This window comes from Typopeltis vanoorti, chromosome 3 (assembly GCF_054136105.1).
Source record: "Typopeltis vanoorti isolate ZY-2024b chromosome 3, IOZ_Tvanoo_1.0, whole genome shotgun sequence".
Taxonomy (NCBI): Eukaryota; Metazoa; Arthropoda; class Arachnida; order Uropygi; family Thelyphonidae; genus Typopeltis; species Typopeltis vanoorti.
This window is the reverse complement of record NC_143551.1, coordinates 172,435,876-172,457,415: the sequence shown is the minus strand read 5'-3', so window position 1 is coordinate 172,457,415 and position 21,540 is coordinate 172,435,876. Positions and strand designations below refer to the sequence as shown.

Below are 21,540 nucleotides of genomic sequence, written 5' to 3'. Positions count from 1 at the left end.
GTGTGATATGTCATCAAATCCTATTGCCTTTTGTCCGCGCGGTTAGCCTAGTGGCTGTGAGCTTCGCAACCATACGACCGAGGAAGGAGTGTCCCAGGTTCGATTCCCGTCAAAGACGTGAGGAATTTGAGGATCTTCCTCAGCCATAGCCAAATTAGCTGGTCTTGGACACGGGCAGTAGGGATTTTTCTGCCAGTTTATCTGGCATTTTTCGTTCCACAAGCAGGCAAACCAGCTCCATGAACACATACAGATCTACAGCCATAAATACTTAACCACTCCATGAGGGGGCTCGACTCGCCCCAATAGGGACGGGGGAGAAAAAAGGGAGGAAACTCCATACAAATAAATAAATTACCTTATTGACATCTAGCTTACTTAAATCTTCACATACCTCTTGCTTGTTCATCATTGAGTCTTCTCTCATTTCATTCTCTACACCTGAGCTTTTGATTTCCCACTGAGGATGAAACATCCTCATTAACTGCTCACTGAAAACCTTGACTATGTACTCAGCAGCAGTCACCAATCTCCTGAGCTTCTGTAGCTCAGTTGGTATAGACGAAGTCCTTTGGTCAGAAAGATAGGTTCAATTCCTGTCCATGTTGTGAGGAACCTTTATCTGGTCTCTTTCGACTAAAGGTGAGTAGACAGTCTCATATAGAGGTAGAGGATTTTTTTCATCCGGGAACTTAGGTTTTTTTCATCCCTCAGAACAAGCAAACTGGTCTACACAGTCATAAAATATACTTAATCCCTAAATTGGGGGGGGGGGGGCTCAGCTCATCCTAAGGGATGGGAAATAATAGGGAGAAAACCCATACAAAATAAAAAATAAAAAAATGAATCTTCCACTTTTATCTGTTAACAGCATCTTACATAATCATTCTTCCTTCTACTTTCTACATATCGAAAAAACTTGCAAAGGTTTTTCTTCGCCTGATTTGTTAATTTCTGATCATACTCACTTTATCCTTACCAATTTAGTCACTCTTCTGGCCTGCTCTTTATACTCTTAATGCAACTGATTATCTCCATTAATCATCTTGTGTTGCCGCCACATTGCCTTCCATCAGATTTCATGCTTTAGCATCTATGAGGGTAGTCTGAAAAGTTCTCAGCCTCGACCATAGATGGCAACACTATTGGCAAGATTTTTTTTCTAAGTTGGTACATTTGTCGTAAGTATCCATGTGAAATTGCAAGTAATTCTATCAAGTAGCTTGTTTTATACAGCTGTCTGAAGCAAAAGTGTTGTCTGTATATCTTGAAATGGATAAAATTGAGTATCGTTCAGTTATAAAATTCTTTGTAAAAGAAGGTTTAATGCCAAAAGAAATTCATTCAAAGTTCATAAAAGCTTATGAGCACTCTTCTCCTTTGTTTTCGACAATTAAGAAATGGGCTGCCAAGTAGCCGTACCAGTCTTGAAGATGAACCATGTGAAGGACATCCAAAAAGTGTAACAACATTAGAAATCATTGATGAAGTGCATGATGTGGTATTGGATGACCGGTGAGTCAAAGTGCATGAAATTGCTGGGATTATAGGCATTTCAAAAGAACATGTAGGATATATTCTGCACGAAGAATTGCAAATGAAAAAGCTTTGAGCAAGATGGGTGCCATGCTTGCTCACAGCAGATCAAAAACGCACTAGCATGAAAATCTCTGAACAGTGCTTGGAGCATTTTAACAAGAATAAAACAGCTTCTGTGCATTGATTTATTACTATGGATAAGACTTGGATTCACCATTACACACAAGAATCCAAACAGCAGTCAAAACAGTGGAATAGAAGCTGGTTGTTAAGCACCAAAGAAGACAAAGTCAGTTCCATCAGCAGGAAAGGCCAATGGCATCAGTGTATTTGGGATGCTAAAGGCATTTTGTTTATTATTTATCTTGAAAAGGGTAAAATAATAATCAGGGAATATTATTCCGAACTTTTAACCAGACTAGATGAAAAAATTCGTGAGAAAAGACCTGGTTTGCAGAAGAAAAAATCACCTTTGTGGTCAGGACAATGCACCTGACCACAAAGGTGTTTTGGCAATGGGAAAATTAAGTGATCTGCACTATGAATTGTTGGAACATCCACCCTATTCCCCAGATTTGGCTCCCTCAGACGTCTATCTGTTCTCAAAATTAAACTCTTTCTAATTGGTCAGCGTTTTTCTTCAAATCAAGAGGTGATTGCAGCTGTAGAGGGATATTTTGTATATCTTACTGAGAACCACTACAGGGGCAGGATAATGGTGCTGGAGCATCGCTGGAATAAATGTATTAGTCTTAAGGGAGATTATATTAAAAAATAAAAATAATTTTGAAATTATAAATTTGTTTTTTTCATTGCTAGGCCAAGAACTTTTCAGACCACCCTAGTACTTTAGTTGGTCTTTTGTCCTTCAGAATAGATCTGCACATCAATGTTGTTAAAATTCTTTTGGTTCTCCTGACTTCTTAACATCTCATATTTCATGACATAGCTGCAAGCTGTCTCCTAAGCTTTTCATAATCGCCGCGTGGCATCCGGTAGCATCCTCTAGCAAGAGGGTCGCAGCAGATGAGCAGCTCTTCTCCATTTCTCTGTCTGTCGCCTCAGTCATTCTTAAACCAGTCTATTCCATGATGTCATTGAAGCACTCTCTAGTTGGTCTTCCACATCTTTTCTTCCCCTCAACTTTTTCTTGTAATATAGTTCTTGTCAGGTGTCCCAAAGAACCTCTCAGAAGATGCCCTGCAAATCTGGTCTTTCTTTGCATAATATTCTTGAGCAGTGTTTTTTCCATCCCAATTCTTCTTAAAACTTCTTCATTTGATATTCTCTCTGTATAGCTAATCTTTTCCATCTTTCTATAACACCACATTTCCAATGCATTAATTCTTTCCGTATCTCTCTTTCTGAGTGTCCATAACTCACTTCCATAACTTGCAATACTCCAAACTGTTGCTTTAACTATTCCAATTCTAACACCTATTTTAATATTCTTGTTTATTAAAATTCTCTTCATTTCCATAAATGCCGATTTAGCTTTGCCTGTTCTATTTCTAATTTCCAATTCTGAAGTTCCTTTCTCTGAGATCCAGCTACCTAAATATTGAAATCTTTCCACTTCTTCTAAAATCTTTCCTCCACATCTTATCTTTACATTATCTCCTATTTTTCTGCCCATTATCTTTATCTTGGTCTTCTTTGCGTTAAATCCTTATCCATACTCTTTACAAGAGTTTTTAATTCTTTGAACAATTTGTTGTAATCCATTTTCACTTTCTGACATCACCACTACATCATCCACATATCTTAAGTTATTAATGATTCTTCCATTTATTTTTATTCCTTCCTCTACATCCTCAAGTGCCTCTCTAAGTATCTATTCACTGTAACGGTTAAACAATAAAGGTGATAACTTGCATCCTTGTCTAACTCTTCTCCACTGGGAATTCTCCTGTTTCCTCTCCAATTATACATACTGATACTGTTTGTAACCAATATAATCCCTTTAGAATTTCCAAGTCATAAGAGTCAATATCAATATTTTCATAATCACCAGCCTTATAATCCCACATATATCCTCACATGGCTAGTCACAACCCAGATGATCACTTCATAATCACTCTCACCAACCAGAGGGACATGCGAAATCCCACTCACAATTACATTCTGATGAAATTATTAGATCTAAAACTTTCGATTCTCACATGCCCTGTTTTACATACTGTCTAAGATAGTTGTTTCTCAATAATTTGAGAAATTCACTCGAGTTCTTCCTTTTAGTTTTCACTCCAGTATTTCCACTTTTCTTCAGTTTTCATTCCAGTATTTCCACAAATGTCTTCCCTGCTGATCCTGTTAATATGTGTCCTGTCATCTTGCACTTACTCCTTATAAGATCTTCCATGAGTGAACTTTCAGTTGCCATTAACTTCAATACCTCTTCATTAGTTTTTTTTTTTTTTTTTTTCCAAGAAATCTTCAGTTCTCTCCAATATATTGCACCCACATCTCAATGGCCTGCAATTTCCTGAGTATGGATTTTGTATATGTCCATGCCTACATCCATAATTCAATGTGATCCAGACATAGGATTTTATTATTCTTATTTTAGTCTGTTAAAGATACCAAGCAATTTTAAGTTAGGTGCAAACTTGACAAACAGACAAGTATGTCAAGTTTGCGCCTGCACATAGTGCAAGACTGAGGCAACTCTTGCAAGTAGTGCCATACTTTAGGTCTGGCTCCCACTGACGAGACCTCAATAAAGGTCGAAACCGGTCTGGGTATTGGCCTGCTGCCTTTAATGCATAGCATCATATATCTCCGAAAGGGAATGTGCTTTGCATTAGGGGAAAAATACTAAGGAAAGTGATTGGAGCTTACTACACCTTTACCATGAGTTGCCTCAGTATGACATCACCTACAAGAGTTGCCTAAGTATGGCACTACTTGCAAGAGTTGCCCCAGTCTTGCACTATGTGCAGGTGCAAACTTGATATATTTGTCTCTTTGCTTACTTGGGAAAAATGATTAAAACCTAGCTTATAAAATTGCTTGGTATCTTTAACATACTATATACCCAAGGTAAAAAACTTGCTACATCTTACTCTCATCCTGAGATTTTATTTAATGAGGTCTTACCTAAACAAGTTGCACCTTGTGGCAACTTGTTTAGGTAAAATTCATATAAGCTCTGCATTACCTCAATCTTAGCATTTTTAGGTCTGGCTCCCACTGATGAGACCTCAATAAAGTTCGAAACCAGTTGGAAGCTTGGGTGATGAATGGCAATGCTGTAGCCCGTGAAGTTTTAACTGAGGCTTGGCTGTTGCTGTCACCCAGGGCCTGCATGGTGGGGTAATGAATGGCAATGCTGTAGCCTGTGAAGTTAACTGAAGCATGGCTGTTGCTGTTATTCCAGATGAGCAAATGAGCAGCTCTGCTCGGAGGTGGTGGAGCCTGCATGGTGTAGAGCCAACTGAGTTTCTGACTTTCTGATCCTGTGGGTCGCTCATTATTGGGTGATCCGAGGGATTTTACGAGTTTTTGGAAAGGTATCCCCGCACTTAAACAAAAGGGAAACCGGTCTTGGTAGTGGCCACTTGCCTTTAATGCATAGCATCATGCATCTCCGAAAGGGGATGTGCTTTGCATTAGGGGAAAAATACTAAGGAAAGTGATTGTATCTTACTCCACCTTTACCACGAGTTGCTTCAGTATGGCACCACCTACAAGAGTTGCCTAGGTATGGCTATTTGCAAGAGTTGCCCCAGTCTTGCACTACATGCAGGCACAAACTTGACATACTTGTCTGTTTGCTTACTTGGGAAATAGGATTAAAACCTAGCTTATAAAATTGCTTGGTATCTTTAACATACTATACTTAATATAATATAACTTACTCCACCTTTACCACGAGTTGCTTCAGTATGGCACCACCTACAAGAGTTGCCTAGGTATGGCTATTTGCAAGAGTTGCCCCAGTCTTGCACTACATGCAGGCACAAACTTGACATACTTGTCTGTTTGCTTACTTGGGAAATAGGATTAAAACCTAGCTTATAAAATTGCTTGGTATCTTTAACATACTATATACCCAAGGTAAAAAACTTTCTTATTTTAGTCTGTTTATGCCAAACCAAGTTTGGTCTAGAATTGGAGAAAAGACTAAAACAAGTCTCATCTGCAAAGAGTACATTAGCCCATTGGAGTCTTGTCCAGTTTTTATAGATTCAACACCACTGAAAACATGCTCTAGTTTGATCTGTGGATAAAGGAACACAGACTACAGGCCTTTGGGAATATAGGTCTACTGGTTGCAGATGTCTTGCCACAGTTTGTTGAGATATCTGTGTACCTGTACTTGAATGGAGTCGACTTGAAAGCTGGCCTGATGTGGTGCATTGATTACATTTTACTGTTATAACTAAAAATCTGTCTTCATCCTCTGTAGTAGAGCAAGGTCGACCTCTTATCAAACATCCAGAAGCATTCCATTGGTTTGAAATGCTGACCAGGGCCTGAATACGATGCTATGTGAGATTCCAAACTCTCTGGAATTATTAGTAATTTCCAGAGAGTTTGTAATTTCAAGTTTCTATTACATGCTACCTGCATTAATACAGAAAGAATTACAAAAAAGAGTGGATGTTAAGATGGGAAGAATGAGAGCATCCCTGGAAGTTGTATATATAAAGATGCGGAGAAGAAGGGTGTGAGGAGCAGATTTATGTGGAGAACTTTTGGTGAGTGAAATGCATTGTGAACACAGAGCATGTAAATAACTTCAAAGTTCATTATTATAAGTATGTTGCTATATTGCTAGTTGAGGTGGGCCTCTCACTATGAGTCTGTTGACTCCATCGAGGTTACTAAACTAATAATAACAATATTATATTATTATTATCATCCTCACTTAGTATGCTAAATATCCCTATCACTGTATTATTTTAAGAGTCTCTGCAAAGACACTGCAAAGATCATTTCTTTGCAGTATGTCTACAAAGAGTTTTAAGGCCTCTAGGATAAATACAATAATTATAGAGCAAAGGGAAAGACAGAGAGGGAGGGAAAGAGAGAGAGAGAGAGATGAGATACTGATCTGCTGTGATGTAAAAATTCATTCAATCTTCAGTCAAATATTTTCAGCAGTGAATTATTATTGTTTCTAATTTTATAGAGACAAAGTAGAAACAATAATAATTCATTGCTGAAAATATTCGACTGAAGATTGAATGAATTTTTACATCACAATCAGTATCGCATTGACATATTTGTTTCTGCCTTACGTACATCTCTTCTTTTGGCATTTTCAAGGATGATGTTCTACTCAACTGGCTGCTACCACTTTCATTTAAAAATGTAAATATACAATCAACTGCTGGTCAATATCTGTTCACACTGTCCAGATTCAAATTTACCGAACTAACTTTTAATCACAGTTTCTCCTGCTGTTTCTTACACTTTTCTTTCATTGTTACTACCTCTCTGCTTTGGTAAAGTCACCTGTACTATAAAAATTTTCCTTAAAGGACTATAAACCTCCATTTGCAGTCCAACCTCACCTCTGCACAAATGGCAGGCCAGCCTTCATACACCTTGTGAGGCCAATAAGTGCAACTGCTCTCCATCTGTGTTCCGCCTTTCTCTCTCTTTTTTTAGGCAAAGGTAACCATCAGGCATCACTCTTTTCTTCCAATGCCTAAAGAGACAACCGTGGTAAATCACCTCCAACCATTCCAATCACAGATGGCAATGCATGCCAGCTGTGACCTTCTGCCAGGAAGACCTTAAACAATCATATACAAAAAAGGCTTCTGGTCCTCACGTATCTCACTGACTGTAGAAAAGAGATGTTCTCCTCAACTAACATCTGTCCTTTATCACTTCTATATATACTTTATAGTCAGCCAGCATACCCATCGCTGTCTAAAGTGATGGAGAAGGTCATTAACAGACAACTTTTTCATCTGGAAAACTGTTAACTAATCATTGATCACTCAGAACAAATGACATGGAAAGGTATGGAGAAATCTGTGTTGTAGCACTCTAATTTCCAAGGCATATGATATCATCTGACATAGAAGGCTGCTAAGAAATTCCAGTCTCATGTGTTTGTCTTCCATCCTTTGTAATTAGTCATCAGTTTTTTTTTTGTCGTTTTTTTTTATAGTCATTCTGTGTGTTCTGATGATTATTATTATAATTATTGCACCCTTCATGGAGTCAGCAGATTCATCATGAGAGGTTCATTCAAATGACAACATATTTGTCATAGTGAATCTTAAAATCCTTAATACTCCTTAACAACACATTCTACTAATGCATTCCAACATTCACTAACAATTCTCCATGTAAAAAATCGACTCCTCACACCCCCTTCACTACACTATTACATAACTTCCAGGAATGGTCTCTGGCTTTTCCACTCTCACCTTCTACTCTTTTAATAATCCCATCTGGATTAAACCAATAAAATCCACTCACTAACTTAAATGTCTCTATCATATCAATTCTTTTTCTTCTATCCACCAAACTCTGCAATCCACATTTCTTCAACCTCTCTCCATAGCCTGCATTCCAAAGTCCTGATATTGTCTTAGTCACTCATCTCTGGACCCTCTCCAATGTTTCCAAATCACACTGAAAAACCAGGCAACACCAAATCTGAGCACAATAGTCCATGTGTGGTCTGATCAGTGCTTTATTCAGTGTTCAATTACTTCCTTATCCCTACATGTTAGAGTACTACTTCTTATTATAGCAGCACTACAATGTGCAGTATTTGAAACACTTGCAATATGCCCTCTAAACTTCAGTCTATCTACTGTCTAAGATCACTATCAAATCTTAATTTCATTCAATTTCTGCAGTCTGGCACCATAAATATAGTACACAGTCATATTCCTATGCTCTAAAATGCAACACCTTGCACTTATTAATATTAAAACTATAACCCCACTCTTTTGTCCAAGAAAAAAGTCTATTAAAATCTTCCTGAAGAGAATTAACATCAGCAGTGCTACTTATAATTCTCCCCAATTTTGCATCATCAACCAACAACTGAAGATTCCCACTAAGTTCACATGACATATTGTTTACAAACAAGTTAAAGAACAGGAGCTGTTTAACTTGGTTTTTTTTCAACATCCTCTTCAGACAACCAAATTTCACTTATTCCTATTATCTTTGTGCATACTGACTCAATCAATGCAACAAACTCAGCTCCCTTGTTTCGAATATGCCTTACATTTGTGAACAAACATAACAATCCCTGTACCTTTGAGGTTATTCTACCAGCAGCAGCATTCTCTATTCTAGTTGCTTTACCATACTTCTCTCTTTGGTTTGACTACTCCCATTTCCTTGATCCCGACTCTGATTTCCATTCCTACCTGTCTCATCCTCACCTTTATGCATTCCGTCACCCTGTGCCTCTACAACCACATCTTCAACCTCGTATCCATCTTCCTCCTGTTGTACAACTATTGTACAATAGTTGTGCTATTCTGCTTCACAAGTAGACTCTGGTCATTTGCTACATTAACTTCTTGACTCTGTGACTTCTCAGAAAACAATTGCCTTTCTAAATGCCCAACTCCAAAACCATTCAAATGCAATCCATCAACTTTAAACCATTCCAACTTTCTTTCCAATTCACTCCATAGAATAGCAAATTGAGTCCCCTTTGCCTCACAACTCAGCCATACTGTTCATTATCTCTGCTCTCCTTCTCAGTTCACTGTTGTCATATCTGGACAACAAGCTAATGACTTTTTCCAACAACAATGAATGAAGGATGAATGGTGTTATCTGTTTAGATTTATATATATATATATGACTTTCTCCTATTGATCTCAAATCCATAGTTTTGCCAATGACAGTACTCTACGCTCTTTGCATTGCTTAAACACATCAAGCTTCAAGAAAACATCTATAATCACTGCTCTGAACACCAATCAACATTCCATCCTACAATGAGGTGATCATGATGTATTAATTTTGAATGCTTCTAAAATGAAATTTTTCTCTTTTTTTGACATAAAAGACCTCAGCACTACTTCTTTATTCCTCTTTCAGTAATACTCAGCTCAGCTGTATAGACCAGATCTCTCACATTTTGGGTAGGGCACCAAATATCTTTCTAAAAATTCTTGATGCTATAGAAAAGAAGACAGTTCAAATAATGAACAATCCATTTCTCAGTAAAAGTTGGTTTCTGCATTGTTCTTTTCTACATACTTCAATGGAGTTCAGCAGAAATGATGCCTTTCACTGCCCCATCCCCATTTCTGCTAAACCTACAAAAACATGAACAACAGTAAAATCCTTTTATATTTTGACTGCTAACACACCAAGCCTGTTACTACCATTCATCCTTCACCTTATCTATCTCTTCTCAGAAACATCCTTTCCCTGAAAAGACTACAACTTCTAGCTCCTCAAAAAAGAACATCAACAGATTCTCCTCTATTAATCCTGCCAGCATATAACAGCATTTTGCTCATATTGTGAGAGTTTAAAAAAAAAAAAAAAAAAAAAAAAGTTCAAGAAGCTGATCAGCTGCTTCTGTCTTTCTAAAAATACATAAACAAATAAAATAAAAAATCAATAAAAAGAATAAAAGGAAAAATTGTAGAAGGGAAGCTTGGAGAAGTACAAACTGGATTCAGATCACACAGAGATTGTCAGGATCAAATTTTTACTTCAACACAACTGGAGAAGCCAAGGGAATATAACAAGGATCTGTATTTAAGTTTTGTAGATTTGAAAAATGCATATGATGAGGTACCAAGAGAAAAACTCACCAAAACACTACAGTTGTATGGTGTCAATGGGAAATTATATTAATCTGTATTCAGTAATTAGAACTGAAGAAGATACAGGAAGATGGTTTGATGTTAAATCATTATTATTATTCAGGCCTCCATGGAGTCAAAAGACTCATCGTGGGAGGTCCTTCCTAAGAACATAAAGTCTGTCAAGACTCATCGAGGGGAGGTCCCCCATAAGAAACACACAGTCTATCATACCACTCCTTAAACTCATTGACTGTTCTCGCTCTCACCACTCCATCAGGCAATGCATTCCACGATTCAACAACCCTCCACACAAAGAAGCCACATCTCACCCTTTTGCTCACAGTTTCCTTTCGTAACTTCCAGGAATGGCCTCTTGTCATCACTCCTTCCCGCTGTTCAACCAAGCAAAAGAACTCCCCAGTGTCAACCCTGTAACCACCTCTCAACAGTTTAAAAGTCTCAATCATATATGAGACATATATAAATCATATAAATCATGTAATGAGACAAGGATGAGCATTATCTCTATTGTTATTCATAATCAAATATGGATCACATTATGATAGAAAATATTATTAAGCCTGATATCAAAACTGGAAAATGGTTAATTTCAGTTCTTTATTTATGCAGATAGTATTATTCTTCTAAATAAATCCAGTACAGGTCTGCAAGGTTCCCTGACTAAACTGAATAACTAATGTGATAAATCTGGTATGAAAATCAAAAATAAAAAGACAAAGACAATGAAAATAGGCAGAAGCATTAAGAACATAAACTGTCCAAATGGATAATCTATAAAATAAGAAAAACATTTCAGTTGTTTAGGCACAATTTTTAGTGAGGATGACAGATTAAATATAGAAATAGATAACAGAATAATTAAAGCTGGTATGGTAATTTAAAAAAAAATTTAATTTAAAGTTTGCACATTTGACTTCCATAGATGCCATATCTCAGATGGTTTTGGCAATGATGTCTTCTGCTAGAATAAGTGGTAGGGTCGCAGATTCCCTTTCCACACAAAGTTTGTAGGACAATCACAAACACCCATGCCCATGGTAGGATTTGAACCCACAGCCTCTTGGCTGGAGAGCAGACACGCTAATCACTCGGCAAACCAGGCTGGCGCTACGGTAAAAAGTCAACTAAATAAATTTATGTGGAATTCAAGAGAAATTTGTCAAAATTAGCTGTACACAAGATGGTGTTCAAAACATCTTGATTATGCTTGATCAAAGACTAGAGACCACAGATATGAGAGTTCTGAAAAATATTAGGGAAGTGAACAGATGACATCAATGGTATTATCATATTAAAAATGAGGATATGAAGAAAGAACTTGATATTGTTATCATTTAGAAATGTGTTAGAATAAGTAATCTCAGGTGGTATGGGCACTTAAACAGAATGAAGAGAAAAGATTAACAAGACAAGCACTTTTTGCCAAGATGGTAGGAAAAAAGAACCAGAGATAGAGCAAGATCTAGTGGATTGATACAGATAAAAGTGCTTTAGAAGAAAGGAATGCAAGATCTTATAATATTTGAGTCTTGACAGATAACATTAATTTGGAGGAAAATTGTCAATAGTCAGTAATGATGCAACTTTTTCAAATAGTACTGTCAAAATATCCTATACATCCCCCTGAGGATATATGTTAGAAATTTGGTGATGATGAAAAAAAATCAAACTACTTTAAAGGATCAAATTACAGAAAACTTGTTTTCTACTCAAAGAGCACTTGAGCTTTCTGGTTCTTGATATTACCCAAAGATTATGCTAGAAAATCAACCTTATCTTCCTCTTCATCAGTCCTTTTTTTTTTTTCAAACCTGACAGCCAAAGCAAATGGATACATCTAGGATTTCACTCCCCATATATACTCAAAACTAATTCAGAGTGAATGTTCATTCTGTGTCATCGGTACAAGCTGTTTCATTCATCTGGCATCTATCAAACAGTAAAGTAGTAATCCTATACAGAGTTTGATTTAAAAAATAAATACATAATGGATGTAAGCAATCTGAAAGATCACTATCAAACAATAATCTCAATGCCCACATTTTAATTCTTCCAAAAACAATGTAGAGGGTTATCAACAGCTTCACTAGATGAAGGACTTACCAATCAAATGGCGACACCATATGTCCATTGCTTTGGTATAATTTTTGTTCTGGGTGTTTATCAGAACTTCTAGTCCCCCCTCACATATCCACATAAGATAAACACGAAAGAGGACAATAATGGCAATGATTATGAGGCAGTGTGATGTGAGGTGGAGGTTGACAAGAAGTCATACTTAGTTGGATGTTGTTGCAGACCAGGGAATTTGGATGGTGATGATGAAGAAAGGTATAAACAACTTGGGTTAGTGAACAAAGGAAAGGTAAATATTATGGGCAATTTTAATTATGGCCATGTAGACTGGAATGAAGAGATAGCATTTGGGAATAAGGAAAATGAATTTCTCGAGTTCTTGAGAGTGATATAACTATCTCAGGCAGCATGTAAAAGAGGGCATGCAAGGATCAAGAGTTTTAGATCTCATAATTTGATATGGATGTAATTGTGAGTGGAGTTTCACACTTTCCTCCACTTGGTGAGAGTGACCATGAAGGGATCACCTGGATCATAGCTAGCAATATGCAGACCTCTGTGATTAAAGGATATATGTGGAATTACAAGATTGGTGATTATTACAAGCTTAGGAGACAGCTTGGAACTATAACATTGAATGAGAAATTGAGTGTTATGGAAATAAATGCTACTTGGGAACTGATAAAGAAATACATAACAGCATTCGATGTGTGAATATATTCCAAAGGCCAAAAGCTGAATAAGGTAGGTGTTAAATGGATGAATGGGGACATGAAATGCCTTCATTCATCCATTTTAATTGTAAAGATAATATGGTAATTTCTGAAGAATGAAATCTGGAAGAAGAAGGTAATTTGGAGGCTGTATAAGATCCATAATGGTAATAATCAGTTACATGAAGAGTATAAAGAAAAAGCCAGAAGACTGACTCAATAAGAAAAACAAAAGTAAAGTATAAGCAGAAATTGTGAAATCAGGCAAAGAAAAACCCTGAAGAGTTTTTAGATATATGGCAAGTAGAAGGAATAATGATTATGGTAAGATGATGTTGATGGAAGAAAATGGTAGAATGGTAACTGCTGCAGAAAACACTGTTGAGGTATTCAGCAATCAATTTATAAGGGTGTTTCATCCTCGTGAAGGTGAAATCATGAGAAACTCAAGTGTAGAAGACATAGGAGAGGATGGCTAAATTGTGAGTGAGCAGGACGTATTTGCAGAAATAAATAACCTTGATGTCATTAAGGCGACAGGATTGGATTAAATATTACCAAGTGTCTTAAGGGAATGTTCCAGGGATTTAGCAGCAGCAATGGCATGCATGTTTAATAAGAGTACTACAACAACAACAACAGCAGTTCCAAGAGAATAGAAGGAGGATAAAATTGTTCCACTGCATAAATGTAATGATAAGGCTGTGGCTTCAAATTATAGGCCAATCTGTATATCTGGAGTTGTGGTGAAGGTACCAGAGAGATTGGTGAGAAGTACAATACAGAAATGAGTTGGTAACATCAGTCTTCTCTGTGGTTATCAGCATGGGTTTGTTAAAGTGAGATAATGTTTTATTAACTTACTTATGTACTTTAACAAGGTGAGAAATAACTTGGACAGAGGAGATAAATATACACTGGTGTACTTGCATTTTGCAAAAGCTTTTTATAGACTGCCACATGCCAAGCTGTTAAATAAATAGAAATAGATGGGATTGAATAACAGACTTCTGAGTTGGATAAGAAAGTTTATTTTTCACTTGGTTAGACTATAATAAATTTAGTTTAATCCTTCATCCAAGTGTGAGCAAACAAAGTTTGCGCTTGAAAATATCTTCCGGACTGGGGTAAGGGAGTACAACATCGGGCAACTTGTAGCAAAGGTGGATCAAGCTAACATCACTCCTATCTCAGTATCACCCATAATGCAAAACACATCTCCTTCAATACTGGGATAAGGTTGTACTATCTTATCCCAGTATTGAAGATATTTTCAGGCACAAAGTTTGTTTGCTCACACTTGGATAAAGGATTAAACTAAATTTATTATAATCTATCTAACCAAGTGAAAAATAAACTTTCAACATCTTTCTCTAAATCCAGAATAATTTAATAAAAAAGGTGGCACACCATTTGGCAACTCCTATAGGTAAAGATGACCTCGCTATTGCTTCTGCCTGGTATCTCCACTTCTGGAGCTGGCTCCCACTGAAGAGACCTCAATAAAGGTCAAAACTAGTCTGGGTAGTGGCCCTTCCCTTAATGCATAACATTATACATATCCACAAAGAGATGTGTTTTGCATTATGGGAGACTGAGATAGGAGTGATGTTAACTTGGTCCACCTTTGCCACGAGTTACCCAGTGTTGTACTACCTTACTCCAGTCCTGAAGATATTTTCAGGTGCAAACTTTGTTTGCTCACACTTAGATAAAGGATTAAACTAAATTTATTATTAGAGTTGGATCAGTGACTGGCTGTCAGATAGGTATCAGTAAGTTTTATATGGGAATGAAGTATACTGTAAGAGAAAGGTGACTAGTGATGTGTCACAGGGATCAGTTTTGGGATCATTGTTATTCAATTTTTATATTAATGATATTTGGATGGGTTTATCAGCTTAAGAATGCAGCTATTTGCAGATGACGTAAAATTAAGGAGAGCAATGTAGTGTCAAGCAGATGTTATGGCCTTACAGGAGGATTTGAACAGATTGCATGAATGGGCAGGTAATTGAAACTCTCAGATCAATGTTGCAAGGTGTAAGGTTTTGAAATTCAATGCACAAGAATTGGATGCAATGTATATACTTAGTGAGGAAATCTTTAAAGGAGGTAGAGGAGATTAGAGATTTGGGAGTGGTGGTGGCCAAGGACCTGAAATTCAGGGGCCACATTGCATAAGTTGTGAAGATATCACATCGGATAATGACAATGATGTGGAGTACACTGCAATGCAGAAATAAAGAGATTATGATGCCATTGAGGCCTTGATCAGGCCTCATATGGATTACTGTGCATGAATTTGGTTGCTGGGTTTTCATGGTGATGAGGATATGTTAGAAAGGGTCCAGAATAAATTCACAAAGGTGGTCAGTGGTCTTTGGAATGTGGAGTACGAGGACAGATTGAGAGAATGAAAATTGCAAAGCTTTATGAATAGGAGGAGGTGTGTGTGGGGGGGGGGAGATTGAGACATATCAGTCAGTTAAGGGTTGTTATCAGGTTGATATGAAAGAGATTTTTTATAGAATGGGAGAGTGGGGGTACAACAAAAGGCCATGGCTAGAAATTATATAAGGAGGGTGTGAGCAGAGGAGAATGTTCTTTACATGGAGAAGGGTTGGTGAGTGGAATGCATTGCGAGAGAGTGTGTTGTGAATGTAGACACACTGAATCAGTTTAAGGCACAGTTGGATGAGCATTGTGTGCAATAGTGTGTACCTTCCATGATGAGTCTCTGACTCCATAGAGGTCAGATGTTAATAATAATAATAATAATATGGATTCCACATTTTCAGTGCACAGTAGATCTCCTTGCCAAACTTATATCTCTTATTGCTTTCGACACAATCCATAGCAAGATATGGAAAAACTTGTATGGTTGCTCTAGACATTCTGATAACATTTGTCAAGTATACATAGAGATCAAATTACCAAGCTTTCATCTTATGGTCTAACTTCTGCTTTTTGTAATTGGGTGCCAGATTCCTCTTTAGCATTCACTACATGTCTGGGCACATGTTTATGCTTTTAAAATTTTATCTGGCAAAGCCAGAATATCCCAGAGGTCTGCACTTTTGTCCAGGCTATTGGAAAGAAGATAGTTCTCTCTTAAGAATGACATAATTTCACTTCAAATTCTCCTTATCTTAGATAATGTTGAGACCACCAGTTGAGATCAGATATCACTTCAAAGGCTGCTTATGTTTCTATCCTTTATGTGGCACAAACACATCATATTCATAGCACATTCGACCTCCAAAAACCCTGGATCTTTTCTGTTCAATACACTATATCTCAACTATATAACTCCTAATGCTTTATTCTGAAATTTGGGATGGTGCATCGAAACCTCCCTAAAAATGTTTGTTGCTATCCAGAAGAGGACAGTCATTTAATAAATTACTTCTCTCTCTTTCACCCCCCCCCCACACCAAACACAGAGGTTTACTCCAATCACTTTTTCAAATATATTCAGTTTTTGCCTTATACCGTTCCTACAGGTATTTTCAAGAATACAGTCCAATGAATTGGCAAACATAATTTCCTTACTTTCCTCTAATCCAGAAATATAAGCATCTGTCACTCATGGTTTTGCTTAAAAATCCTCTTCTTTCATTCCATTTATCTCTGTTCTTTGGAACAGTCTTTCCCTTAATGTTTTCCTCAAGAACTGCAATCACTAGCTTTCAAGAAATATCAACAGATTCCTTCATGTGATTTTACATGTGTGTGGGGGGGAGGGGGATTGATATACGTATAAATATAAAAAGAAGCACATATAATAAAGATACAAGTAAGGCTGCAGTCAATTTTGTCCAGGCTATATATAGTCTGGACAAAATTGGCTATATATTGTCACTATACAGACAATAGTGACACTAGGATGTACTATTGTCCTAACTCATTATTATTATTATTATTACCCCAAGACCTCATAGAGTCAAAGACTCATCTGGGAGGTCCTTTTATAACACACACAGCTCATCATACCATGTCTTAAACACACTCAAACTCCTTGCAGACACCACACTCTCAGGCAAGGCATTCCAATCATTCACAACTCTGCATGAAAAAAAACTCATTTCTTTATTTATTCTGAAATAAGGTAGCTGGAACGTTAACAGGAATTAAACTGTCCAGAGAATTTTTTTCTCCAAAAACCTTGGTTTTCTTTTCTGTTCAATACACTATATCTCACTTATACAACTCCTAAACACTATACAAATCCAAAAACCAGTCAACTTAAATATTTCTTACACTTGGGATTGTTCATCAAAACCTAAATAAAAATGTTTATCCATGAAATGTTCATATGGATATATAATGAACACTACGTAAAAATACTCATTTCATTCCCCAAGGACAGAGTTGTTCTTTTAGAGATCATTAGAATTTTTCCTTAAACTCTAAATGATCACTTTAATTTAAAATATTGAATGGACAAATACAGAATTTCATTTTGTAATAAACCTCTGATTTTTTTTAATGATTTACTCACCGTATGGATTCTTAGCTAATATAGATTTATCAGCATCAAGTGGATTAGATTCACCTTCAGCATTCACTGCTCTCACTCTAAATTTATACTCTTGTCCTAAAAATAATTTGAAATTCATTTTAAATAAAAAAATATAAGCTTGAAAATAATGAAACTCAATATGTATTAGACATTTATATAATTACAATTATATCTGAATAATCAATATGTGTAATAGTAATTAATGAACTATTTGACGTCTATTTATATACTATAAACTATTGGTGCATGATTGGAATGGATTGCCTTTGGATGTTGAGTTTGCAAATAGCGTGAATGAATACAAGAACAGGTAGCTGGTGCAAATAGTATGGCCTTTCTCGATGAGTTCCTGACTCCCTGGAAGTCTCTCTTAATAATAATAACAATAATAATAATAACAATAATATGAGAAATCTAACTTCCATTCTTTCCAAGTCTTGCTTATGTTCCAGCCTTTGTCACTAGAAATATTATCATTATCATTATTATCTCATTGGAGTCAAAGCCTCGTGCTTTATGCATTACTGTTTTTTTTATGCTGCATGTTATTTTTAGCATATTATTATTATTATTATCATCATATTATTATCAGCCATATCACATCCAAGAACATACTGAAGGAGAGTCCTTTTTCAGTCATTTATGCCTACTAAATACATATCATATTACTCTTTGAATGTATTAACCAAAAAGGCACTCACATATAATGATAATCCATTCTACATACTTACTACATGCTATGAGAAGAATTTGGGCTTCATGCTACCCGACTACACAGTCAGTTTTCTGGGATGATCATGACTTACCACCATCACCTTGCATAAGCAACAAAATCTCACTTACATCTTTTTATATGTTCCCATTACTAATTGTTTCTGTCATATCTCCTCTCCTCAGTCTATTCCTGAAATTCTGAAGACTCCAAACTTTCAATCTCACTTAATATGTGCATCCCATAGAACAGTTAACTTTGTTACTTGAAAATGAATCTTTTTAATAGTCTCCCCATCATCCTGGAATCCCCCAGAAGTCTATTATCTGTGAACAGTAGTGCAGATGTGATCTCATCAAAGCCTAGCAAAATGGAAGAATGCCTTTCTTTTAATATAAGTTAATGTCCTCTTTAACAATGTAGTTATCAATGCCTCAACGACATTAGCAATGTGTCACTTAAACTTTAATTCTCTAACATAACACAGAAGTCTACAGCTTCTTAAACTATTTGTAACAAATTCCCATCAGCTTCTTAAACTATTTGTAACAAATTCCCATCAATACAAAAATCTTCTCATAATGTTCTTTCTTTTTAAATGCAATTTAAATGCACTTAGAAAGATTAAACTGACATTAATTAATATTTGCTTACAGAATTAGTCTGTTCAAGTCAGCCTGCAGGGATTCTGTATCAGATATACCATGAAATAAACTTAGCATCATCAGCTAACAACTGAATATCACTTTATTCAGCTTTGCTGAATAGCATTAATATACAAGATAAATAACATCAGCCAAGTATAGATACCTATGGTAATCCTAGCATAATGATTAAATTATGGGATAACTTATCCCAGGTAAATTATTTATTATCAGCAGAATTTTCAGTGATGTTCATGACCATTCACAATGCACATAGCAAAAATATAGAAAAGAAATTTAAATAACAATATAAAACAAATGAAATTAAAGTATGCCGATTTCCATATATTATTAAGGAACATAAAAAATCATGATAACTTAAAAAAACTGTATGATGAATTTTTATGTAATTCGATGAAAAGCAGTATGATATGAGATGTGAAATACCCACAAAATCGGTAAACAAACAATTTAATTCAGAAATAAAAGAGTACATGAAGACACTTATCAAAAACAAGAGTTCAAAATTATATTGTCCAAGTGACACAATAAGGAATGTGGTCACCCTCACAGCAATACAGCATACGAAACGGTGTTTTATACTGCTTATAATGGTGTGCATGATCTTAGTAATGAGAACTATTGCACCTGCAAAGCACTCCTAAGCTCTTAAGGTTTTGGGGAAGAGGTGTTGAGAACAGTAAAAAATCTACCTAGAGCATCCTCACCATGCTCAATAGGATTAATGGTTAGGAGACCTGACTAGCAAGTCCATACATATAATAATTCCTTCTTAAAGATACTGGTCCATGAGCTTCACTCAATGAGGACAAGCATTATTGTCTTGTAAGATAAATTTCTTCCCTATTGAACCTGCGTACAGATGAAGATAGGGATCCAGGACCATGTCTCTAGAAGTTGCAACATTCATGGTTATGCTAGGAAGCATATGCAAGTTGGTGCATCCACCTAATGATATGTCTCCTCAAACCGTCACAATGCCTCCACCAGAAGTGTCCCATTCATTGATATTAGAAAAATGAAAATGTGTCCATGGTTCTCTATACAAAGCGATCATGCTCTGCTCTGGTAAAAACTAGGGATCAAGATATCATCTCTTTAATATTTGTGAAAGGAACTTAAAAAGGGAATCACATAAAGAGGGATCACATTTTAGAAGTAACTCCAGGAGTGGAACTGTAATAATTTGGGTGACTAATATATTTCACAGAGAATTACCCATGAAAATAAAGTTCAGGGTATGTTGAAGTCATCAAATGATGGAAAAGCAATATATGTTTGTGTTGTTTTTGATATTTTCTTAAATGACACCTTCCACAAAGTAATGCAAGACTACCAAGATCTCTCCCTGCCTCTTTCATCTGCTGGTCTCATTGCATATACAGTGGCAGTGCACTGGATTCCAGCAATACTGGTCTGGAGGATGGATAATGAAAAAGACTCAGGAGAAGTATAGAAAAGTGGAAGAATGCAAAGGGCCAGAACCATCACTGGAAGGTTTCCCCCCCCCCCTTACCATGAAGAGGTGTACCAAGTGGAAAGGCCTTGTAATAATAATAATTTATTTTCATAATAAGTTGCCCATAGACAAACTGCCAGTCATTAATGGCTTTACCAATCTCAATAAATGGCTTGTTGAACTGTTGTGTTTCAGTCAATTGCTTTTTATTGCTTTAATTCAGCAAATCTTTCAAATAATTGCCAATTAACATGTTCGCTGCCACGTTCTTTGGGCATAGTTTGTTACCACAAGCCAACACTTCCACTTCTTCAAGGTCAGTACGAGTAATCTCGTTGCAGGCTGTAATCGACATACGAGTATATTTGTAGTTGGCTTGTGAGGCTCATATGCCAACTACGAGTATACACATGTTCGCTGCTACACTCCAAACACCAAGCATTTTCACTTCTTCAAGGTCAGTACAAGTAATCTCGTTGTCGGTGGTAATCGACATACGAGTATATTCGTAGTTAGCTTATAAGGCTCATATACCAACTACGAGTATACTCGTAGTTGGCAGGGAACGTGTTATAAACTTTCTATTCACAATTTTCTCAGAACCATATATATATATATATATGGTTCTGAGAAAATTGTGAATTGTGTAATAAATGTAAAAGATACCAAGCTATTTTAAACCTGGTTTTACTCCCTTTCCCAAGTAAGCAAACAGACAATTAAGTCAAGTTTGCACCTGCAAGTATTGCAAGTCTAGGAGACCCCTGCACGTAGTGCAAGTCTAGGCAACTCGTGGTAAAGGTGGATAAGCTCTGATCACTATTCTTAATATTTACCCTTAATGCAAGGCACATCTCCTGGAGGAGACGTATGATGCTATGTATTAAAGGCAAGGGGCCACTACCCAGACTGGTTTCGACCTTTATTGAGGTCTCATCAGTGGGAGCCAGGCTTAGAAATACCAAGATTTTAGTAATACAAAGCTTATAAGTATTTTACCAGAACAAGTTACCATAAGGTGTTTTGACCTTATTAAATAAAAATCTCAGGATGAGAGATAGATGTAGAAAG

The 21,540-nt window shown here is 36.4% G+C and overlaps 1 protein-coding gene across 5 annotated transcripts in view; it reads right to left on the bottom strand.

Moving 5' to 3' along the window:
- The window catches only part of LOC150108743 (twitchin-like), a 2,666,638-nt gene that overhangs the window by 1,366,830 nt on the left and 1,278,268 nt on the right, over window positions 1-21,540 (bottom strand). For all 5 annotated transcript variants that reach the window (XM_090390962.1, XM_090390961.1, XM_090390964.1 and 2 more), the window contains one exon: window positions 17,613-17,708. In XM_090390962.1, coding sequence (XP_090247088.1) covers window positions 17,613-17,708 — 96 coding nt within the window. The remainder of the gene's footprint in view (window positions 1-17,612; window positions 17,709-21,540) is intronic.